The sequence below is a fragment of the Gavia stellata genome, chromosome 18 (assembly GCF_030936135.1).
Source record: "Gavia stellata isolate bGavSte3 chromosome 18, bGavSte3.hap2, whole genome shotgun sequence".
NCBI lineage: Eukaryota > Metazoa > Chordata > Aves > Gaviiformes > Gaviidae > Gavia > Gavia stellata.
In genome coordinates, this window is record NC_082611.1 from 17,176,819 (window position 1) to 17,186,588 (window position 9,770).

The window sequence follows — 9,770 nt, forward strand, 5'->3', positions numbered from 1 at the left end:
AAGATTACTAGGAAACAAACAAGTTTTCTGTCTCCTTTGTGATGTATAATAGCTGCAAAACGCGTGTTTACGGTCTCGTCCTTTTAATGCCACTTTTTGCTCCCTATTTCTGATACCAAATTGTAAGCCAAGGGTCATTTGCTTGGCAACTCAGATTCAGCTGTGCAAGAACATACAACACAAAATAAACCAAACGTGCATAAGGAAGCAACAGCAGACATGCGATTAAAACTAATGATTTTTATATATTTCACTCTAAAAAAGCTTCCAACCGTAACTGACTGAATACAGAAAAACCAATGCCCTCACAAATCTATTTTACTTTAAAGCATTAATTTCAGTGAGATGAGGCTGTTCTGAATCATTCTCATTAATACTTTCCTTAAAGGAGTTTACGAACCTTAGGAAAAAACTTCACAGCTACTACAAAACAGATTTACATGCGGTACTTACTGGATTCAAGTCTCTTGGTAATTTCCACGTTTCTTTGCTCCATTAGATGAAACTACACAGGAGATGACACAGAAGCTATGTCATCAACAACACCCACTAAAACAGCTATCAAAGTACCGGCAGCGGTAAGGTTGGGCAGAGCGAGAAAGAAGCTCGTGCTCTTCAGGTGCGACACACACGGACAGGGGTTGGGATCTAATATTCCATTTTCCTTCTCACTCTGCAACAGAAAGTAGCTAGCTCTGCTGCTCGCCTCAGACGTCCAACAGCAGCAATGAATAACGTCTACCTGTGAGACTGGAAGGCACGTCACCTAGAAAGAGCAAGTCATTTTGACAATGCTGTCTTCCTGAGGAAGTTCCCCCAGCATTAAAGATGACCCTCAGAGAAGGAGGAGATTATTTTACAGTCTTATATGTGTATAAATAAAAATATACACACACACAAAGTTATTGCAAATCAAAGATACTGTATTTATCCAATGTTCCAAATAAGATCCTTATTTCTCAATGGTGGTGAATAAGAGAAGAGGAAAGGCAAGATGAAGTGAAGCTTTTGAAGAGTTTATGTTAAGAGATTTAGATTCTGAGTTATGATTGCGAATTACCAGCGATAATAGAAGTTTCGGTTTCCTTTTGATTCACACTATGGTTCTGCATAATGCTTGATAGTATTTGTCAAGACATCTCTATTAAAGAGTTTTCCAAATAAAAGATTTAGGTTCTCTCTGTATCTTAGACATCTGAGAAGACAGATGGGAAACATAACATATGTTAAAAGGAAGATTTACAAAGCAAAAATTCTTGAAAGTGTAAACCAAATTAGGATGCAAGTGTCAGATTTCTAAGCTATCCCACATCCTTTTTCGTTGTGTAAGAACAAACCCCAGAATTTTTCAAATCCTGTTTTTCAACTACCCTCTCCACCCCGATTTTATATTAACCTGCAGTATTTTGCTAATAGAGTGAGATTTTTGTTCAGGTTCTTCTATACTAGCAGGTAACAACAGAGAGCAAAATCTCTAATAAAAATAAACACCAAGAATAGGTGGATTTTTTTAATGTGAAGTTGCAGATATAATAGCGAAACACAGCATGTTGCTGTAGAAATAATTAATGGCACTGGACTATCACGCCAAGAAACGTTCAGCCAGAATAGAAAGTGAATAATCTGCAAGAGAAAACTGGGAATCATTTCATAAGCTATCAAGAGATCTCTGGGGCACAACAAAGACTGACCCCTCGAGCACAGCCTTTATTCCTGCCTGCTGTTAGCAGGGCTTCTCCAGGAGCAGGAGCAGACAGCATTTACCACGTTAATTTTAAGTCATGATAGCGGGGGAGGAATCAATTTGATAAACTCCCAAGTACATATACAATTATCACTCAAAGTACGAATTTCGAAAAAGGAAGGGGCACAATTGTAGGACTGCGGACCGTCGCATAAAATCAGGCTGGCAGGATCATCTGCTCAACTTTTCACCTCATACAGATGTTAGTGCCAAACTCCTCGGAAAGATCTATAAAAAACCCAAACAATGAGAAAGTATACAACAAGCTGCTATCAGCAGTGCTTCATGAATTGCTAAGGATTAGCTCTGCTAGTCTCTCAATAAATGAGCCAATTTCTAATCTTACAAATCTCCTGTCCCAGATTACAACTGCAGGCATAAAGTTATGCAGGTCAGTCACTTAAGGTGCAAAAAAAAAAAAAAAAAAAAAAAAAAAAAAAATTCAGCTTTTATCAAACTTAACACAGCCCAAAGTAAACATTTTTGCTCGGCATCACCATCTCCCATCCACCACCCCCATCATTCCACGTATATGGCAAGTCTTAAGGAACAATATAGCTATGAAATATCACGCTGCATTTTTTCCCATCCCAGCTAGTTACGGTGCAAGTACTACAAAACAAAGGACGTTCCTGTGAAGTAATTACAACTACACTCACTCCCTCACCTACGTCTTTCCAGAAGAAGCATTTATTCCCCCAATTTTCTGCTTATAAATCCAAGTCTGTTCGCTTAATGGAATTACCCTTTTTCTTATTCCAGGGAGAGATGGAGAAGGCATGTGTATAAAAGCGATTCTTGCAGTCACAGCGCACAAACGACACGAAAGTTTTGCACACGTCATGAAACAAGAGCAGACCAATGAAACAGGCTTCCATGAAACTTTTCAACTACGCAGGAACGAACCCTTCTAAAATGTACAAACTAATGCTTTCACGCGCACAAACAAAATCTGGTTTTAGATCACCGAGATGTCGGTCCATCTGAAGTCTCAGGTAAGCATGGGAACATCAGCTTAGAAAGCCTCGCTGCCTCTCCTTAAGCTACTTTGTTTTAAAGGTAGCCCACCTTTTTTAAAACTAAAAACTAAATCTACTGAAAGACACCTATCTGGTTTTTGGCAGGAGACTGAGATCAAATCAGGCTGTGTATCAACACAAACTCCCTTCTGCGAAGTTCTGTAGCTCACTGGGAGTTAGCAGAGATCTGCTTATCTCAGCACGTACAAAGGAACGTGCGACAAGGCCAGTCTTTCCCCAATTTTAAAATACAGGCGCTGCGATGCTAACACACTGGGCCGTAAAGAGAACGTGAATTACCAGAGATCTCAGCCTCCAGCTTTTGCAGCAGCAGCCATACTGCTTAATCTGTTTATGATCTGAAGTTGCGGACGGGGAAAAAAAGAACGACCGAACCACACGCACGAGAAAATATGAGGTGAAAATCCAGCTCTGATGGACTTTTGAAGCCACTCATCTTGCCTCCTTTCCAACTTCACCTACTTCAGGCATTCGTTAACTCATAGCGCAGTTAAGGACACCCTCTGCTTTGCCCCAAACTATGATTTGTAATTTCTGGAACTAGCATAGCACAGCAGAAGGCTGCAGGGTACGTAACAAATGCAGGTAGAGGCATTAGTTGCAACGCCACACAGACCACCACCAAGCTACCTGCAGAACCACAGCCGAGGGGCACCTGAAGAACGCCAGCCGTGCTGCTGCTCCATTCCAGCACGCTTTTCACAATCTGCGCGCAGAGTTCAGACCACGACCAACTCGGGAACGCTGCCAGTTCACTGTATATTCTGCCGAAGGACCAATGCCAGCAACGTACAAAGTAATCACGACACTCAATGTTAAAATAACATGCTGCCATAACCAAAGTTACTATAATTCTACTTTTTGCAAGAGTCCCTTGTTTATTCCGCAGCACGCTAGATGAGAGTGCCGCCTAACAGTTAGAGGAGAGACAAATGCTTAAGTAAGAAAAATACCATGTATCTAATAAAGCGCTAATTGGACAAAAGGACTGCTCCTACCTGGTTAGACAAGGAAAAGTCTTTCCCACAGACGTTTTACCGTAGGAGTCAGCTTGTTCAATACTGCGCAGCAATGGCAAGTTAAGCGAACAGCGACGAGTCTTAACCTTCCTTATTGATAGAAAGAGCAATCGGGCAACTGCAAAATGGGACTGTCGTAAAACTTAATGATGGGCACAGTACACATTTGCGTTATCCCTTCACCTCTACTCCCTTCTCTGAGACCACGCATTTGATTTAGGTGCTTAAGATTAACAGGAAAGGTCGTGTTTTCAGAACATAAGTAGCCCAATTTCAATTGCACAAACTTTGCTCCAGTAAGCTGAGGAGCTATTTTTGTCAGAAAGATAAAAGGCAGCTAAAATTTACCCTGACAAAAGGAGTTGCTTAACATCACCGCATCAAAGCATGAAGTGAACTATAAACAAGGATGAGCAGTTGCTTTCTGCCGAACGTTCAGGCCTGCCATCAGACCCTTCGCCGTCGCACCGCTACGCTCAGCTACAAGCATTTGCAGGCTCAGAGCCTGACTGTTCAGCCACAGAACTGCACAACCGGGCCTAACGCAACGTCTTTGAAAGCACGTCCCACTCGCACAAGCTGCCGCATCAAACAGCGCGGGTTTATGACTGCAATTACAACTCAGTTATCCAATACGCAACTTACTGCTCGTTCAGGGCGCAAGCCTCAAACCCACCTACCCAAGCACCTCTGGTCACAGAGGCAACTTTCCAGGTTGCAACGTAACTTTTTCATTTAAGCTGCTGTGCAAGGGAGCAGCCTGTTTTAGGTTCAGGAGCAGGTATGTGATAGCAAGCGCTTCTCAAACTATTTGTATTGCCTGCTACAACGCATAGAAATGTTCAGCAATCTTTCAACAAGCAGCATTAGCTGCTGGCAACAAACCTGAAGAGTTTTTCTTTTTGGAAAAAACGCTCCTAAGTGCACAAACACTACCTGCACTCTCAAGCAGAGCGGTATTTTTGCCTGAAGAACACCAGGATGACGACAGCACGCTATGGACACACTCCTACTCGCTCAAAATACAACCTGGGGTTTGCTGTCCCTGCTGACCAAAGGTCCCCTCAGCCGTGCAAAACTTTATGCAGATGCTGGAGTTTACATATCTAGCCCTGCACAGAGCTCACCGAGACACATTACAACTTGCTGAACAGGACGTAATTACGACTGAAGCATTCCAGAACAGACCAAGTGAACTTCAAAAAAGGAAGGGGGGGGGGAAAAGTACACCGCTTCACACATTTTTCACTGGCTACCAGTAGAGTCTAACACGTCTAGCTGGAGAATTAAAGAAAAAGCGTGCTTTTCCCGAGTTACTGAGGCGCATTTCGTAGCAACTTGCGTATCAGCCTTCTGTATGATATTCTGCGGCTTCCACGAAAGGGATTAACGTAGTTCAATCGCAAGACCTCACCTAGATATTCTCCGCCAATTCTTACTCTCAATACGGTTTCTTTTTGGCATGTTTCATTTATTTGTAGGCTGAGAAGAAAAAGATTCCATAAAAAAAGCCCCAAAAGACTGAGGTATCTATAAGTTATTGCCAAATGCAGATTAAGCAAACTGACAAAACCCACAGAATTTATCAGCTCGATTATAGTAATAATTTTTTTCGTCTCTAAAAACACAGCAGGCATAGCACGCTTAACTTATCACTGTCCCTTCAAGAAGATTCATTAATCTCTGAAAACAGAAATGCAAGTCCGACACACTTCTCGTCCCTATAAAACCACCGTTTCAGTGATTAAAACAGTTGGAACATTGAAAGACGTCAGTACACGCACACATGCTCTTATGCACACACGTGCGTATTTACAACGGGCACGCGCTTGCTGGAAATGAAAAATTTTGATGCATTTTGTTACCTACAAACCCATTACAATTGGGGGAAAAAAAAAAAAAAGCACGTCCAAGACACTACGCGACATATAGACAAGTCGCAGCGACCGCCAGCCTGCTGGGCATTTCATCACGCAAGCAACCCCACAACTTAAAGTATTACCTGCAAATGATTCGGGTTTTTTAAGGAAAATTGCTCGGAACAGATTGAGCCGAGCGCCTTAAACCAGCGTCACAGGTGGGAGGTTTAAAAAAAAGCGAAATATTAGTAGGGTATTAGGGAGTTTTTGATTCCGTGGTGTGTCGCACACAGGGGCACAGTGGAAGAAGCTGCCTGCATAGGGCTTTTAGCTGTGGGCGATACATGGGTTTTAAGAAGCAGCGACAGAAACCCCGGCCGCCCTCTCCAGAAGCAGGGGGGTCGGCCTTTCTGCTGGCGGGGTTCTCCTCCTTCCCTACCGCACCCCGCTCACCTGGGCACCCCCAGCATCCAAGCCGAGGCGGATCCCTCCATCCCTTCACCATTACAACGAAGCGGCGGTCGATGATGGAGGAAAAGGGAAATTCAACTCAAAAGGCCTTACCCGTCTCTCCTAACCGCTATTTATAGCCGGGACGGTACTTGGCGTACGGGTCCCGCCCGGTAACTTCGACTGGAGGAGGCCCAACCGCTCCGGGAGCGATCCTTCCCCCCTTTCCCGGCACCTCGCCAGGCCGGTTCCCACCCCCGCCGGGAACCGAGGCAGGGCGGGCGGTTCCCCCCCCCCCTCCCGCCCCGCTCCCTCCGGCGGGCGGTTGGGCCCGGCGATCGCCGGGCCCAACCGCCCGCCGGAGGGAGCGGGGCGGGAGGGGGGGGGGGGGAACCGCCGGTGAGGCCCGCCCGCCCCCGCAGGCCTTACCTGTGCTATCGCTGGCGGAGAAGCCCGGCGAGTTGAGCTTGGCTCGCTTGGGGTTGGGCGGCCCGTCGAGTAAGTTCTCCGCCATGGTAGCCGGCTGGGCCGTCCGAGGAGAGGCCGCCGAGCCGGTAATCGCTGGCGAGGGGGGGGCAGGCAGCCTGAGGGGGGGCGCCGCTCGCTCTCCCCGTTCCTCCGAAGGGGAGCCCACCGCCGAGCAACAGCGCCGCTCAGTGCCCGACCGGCGGCGGCCCCCGTTCCCCCATACCCGGGCCGGGCCGCCGCCGCCGCAGCAGGCCGCAGGGGAGGAGGGTTCGGGGCGGGGTGGGGAAGAGCCCAGCGCCCCCTCCCTGCCGGCCTCGCTCCTCCCGGCCTCTTCCCCCCGCCCGGCCGCCGCCGCCGCCGCGGAGGTGCCCGGATGGCGGCTCAGTCAGTCACTCGGGGAGCATAGCGCCCCCCCCACGCTCCCCTCCGCCGCGCCCCGTCCCCTCCCCTCCGCGCCGGGGGGTTCGCCCCGGCCCCGCGGCGGCCCCCGCCCGCCGCCCCCGCCCGCGGCCGAACCGCGGCCGAGGTAGGGGAGGGGGGAGGGGGGGGAAAAGAGGAGGGAGGGGGGGAAAAAAAATTAAAAAAAACACAGAAAAACGGAAAAATCCCGAAAACACCCAAAAAACGCCCCAAAACAATGAGCGCGGCGCGGCGGCGGCCGCGGCTCCCGGTCCCGGCGGCGGCGCTCGGCTGGCTCCGGCCGGCTCTGCCCCGCTGGCCCGAGCCCCTCTGCCCGTCGGCGGCGCTCCGCGCGGCTGCCCGTGTCCCGGCGGGCGGCCCCGCTGCCCCGGCCCGGCCCGGCCCGGCCCCGCTCCGCTCGCGCCGCGCTCCGGCTCCGCGACAAGATGGCGGCTGTTGATTCCTCAATTAAAAAAAAAAGTTTTTTTTTCTCTTCTCTTTTCCAGAGACCATGGGGGCGGGGCCGGGGCGGGGCCTGCGCCTTGCGTCACGGCGCACGGGGCACGCCCCCCGCCCCCGCCGACGCCGGAAAGGCGCGAGCGCCGCCGGAAAGAGACTAGATCGTCCTCAGTTGCTCCGCGGAGGGGTTGGGGGGCGGTGGCGGCGGGCGGCCCGCGTCCGCCGCGTCCCCCCGCGCGCCCGCTCCTCAGGGGCCCCTTCGGCGCCCCTACAGCTCCCCGTTCGCAGCGGGTCCCCCGCGGTTGCCCCCAGCCGCTCCGCTCAGTCTCCCCTCCTGTCAGGGCTCCCTCCTCAGCACCCCCGCGGCTGCCCCCTCACGGTGTCCCCTCACGGTGTCCCCGCAGTCCCGTCACAGTCACCCCCACAGTGCCTCCCCTCAGCCACCCACAGTCTCCCCTCCCAGCGCCACCGCGGATATCCCCTCTCAACACCCCCCCCTTCACAGCGTCCCCTCACAGTCGCTCCCCACATTATCCTCCCCTCGGTCCCCCACAGTTTCCCCTCTCAGCCTCCCCTCAGTCCCCTCACCTTCACCGCCCCCAAGTCTCACCTCTCAGTCCCGCTGCAAATGTCCCCTCTCAACGTCCCCCTTCACAGCGTCCCCTCACAGTCGCTCCCCACATTATCCTCCCCTCGGTCCCCCACAGTTTCCCCTCTCAGTCCCCTCACATTCACCCCCCCCAAGTCTCGCCTCTCAGTCCCGTTGCAAATGTCCCCTCTCAATGTCCCCCCTCACAGCGTCCCCTCACAGTCGCTCCCCACATTATCCTCCCCTCGGTCCCCCACAGTTTCCCCTCTCAGCCTCCCCTCAGTCCCCTCACCTTCACCCCCCCCAAGTCTCGCCTCTCAGTCCCGCTGCAAATGTCCCCTCTCAACGTCCCCCCTCAGTGTCCCCTCCCGAGTTCCCCCCTCAGTTCCCCCCGGTTCCCCCGGGCCCTCAGAGCTGAGGCGCAGCAGGACCCCTCGCCCCTGACGCAGTCCGGGGGGGGCCATGCCAACCCATGCCCTCCCTCTCCTGCGAGCGCCGAGCTCAGGGGGTGACATGCAGCCCACAGGGCCTCGGGGCGACGCTGAGGCCATGGGGCGCTCGTGTCCCCTCAGAACCTGCCTGCCCAGGCTTATCCCTCAACGCTCCCCTTTGCCCACCCTTCTCCCCTGCCTCCTCCGGCCTTCCTGCTAAAACCTACGCAGCAGCCCCTGCGCCCTCCTCATGGCTGCCGCTGCCTGCACCCACACGCACCCTGCGAGGGGTTGCTGTGGCCTGGCTGACGGGCTTCTCCCCCTGCTTTCTGCAAACCCCCGGGCTCTGCTTTCCCCTGCTCCTCGACCCTCACGGGCGGCCGCGCCGGCCGCTGCGGTGGGGCTTTGCCCCACCGCGGCGGCCGGCGCGGCCGCCCGTGAGGGCACATCTCCAACCTGAGCTGATCCGAGCTGACCAGGGCCGAACCCAGCCTTGCTTTACAAACGCTGTCTAGACAGACTTCCCCAGCCCGAAACTGGAGCTCGTATACTTCCGTGGATTTCCATACTGGTTCCCAACCTGAGAAGCAGGTCGTATAAGCCCCGGTGATGTGACGTGCCAATGTGGCAGCAGAATTCCTCGTACCCAAACTGGTTGCTTGGGGCTGTTTTCGTCGCCTACACGTCGGTATGTCCCCGAGGAGCAGCCACAACCGGAGGACAGGCTGGAGAAGGGCATTGAGACACTCCTGAGGATGCGTTGATGAAGTCCATAAGCCACGATGGATTAATCAGTAACATTTTATTGGTTTAAAGGAGATCTATGGTGACACCTTCTTTTCCAAAGAGCAAGTCTGTCTTTTGTTTACTGCAAAACTCGAATTCATTACATTTACGTCTACATTTACATGCATTTCATTACATTTACTTGCAAATTCTGTATTTATTTACATAGTGCCTGTCCTTGCTGAGGTCTGACTGTAATCATGCTGGAGGTCTCTTACAGGCCTCTGCTTCTATCACTATATTACTCATTAGTTACACAAGTAAGTGCTCTCTAGTTATGCCTGCCTTAATTTCCTTCAAAAGCAGCAAGTTCCCGTCTGTTTTAGGATGGCTCAGCGTGGGGCAGGATTTGGTGTCTCACAGCAGCTCCAGACATGAAAGCAACAGCTTCTGTCCAGCAGTGTTTTATCGTAACATAAGGCATTTGCCCCAGTTCAGGTTGAGGGAAAATGTTTTGCTGTTGGAGGTGGGGGGTGGAAATCAAGTCAGATTATCTGTCAGGCACAACCGAGGACAGCAGTGCCCT

At 51.4% G+C, this 9,770-nt stretch overlaps 1 protein-coding gene across 2 annotated transcripts in view; it reads right to left on the reverse strand.

Moving 5' to 3' along the window:
- Positions 1-6,626, reverse strand: part of CREBBP (CREB binding protein) — a 93,631-nt gene extending 87,005 nt beyond the window's left edge. For both annotated transcript variants that reach the window (XM_059826679.1, XM_059826678.1), the window contains exon 1: positions 6,542-6,626. In XM_059826679.1, coding sequence (XP_059682662.1) covers positions 6,542-6,626 — 85 coding nt within the window. The remainder of the gene's footprint in view (positions 1-6,541) is intronic.
- Between the last annotated feature and the right edge of the window lie 3,144 nt (positions 6,627-9,770).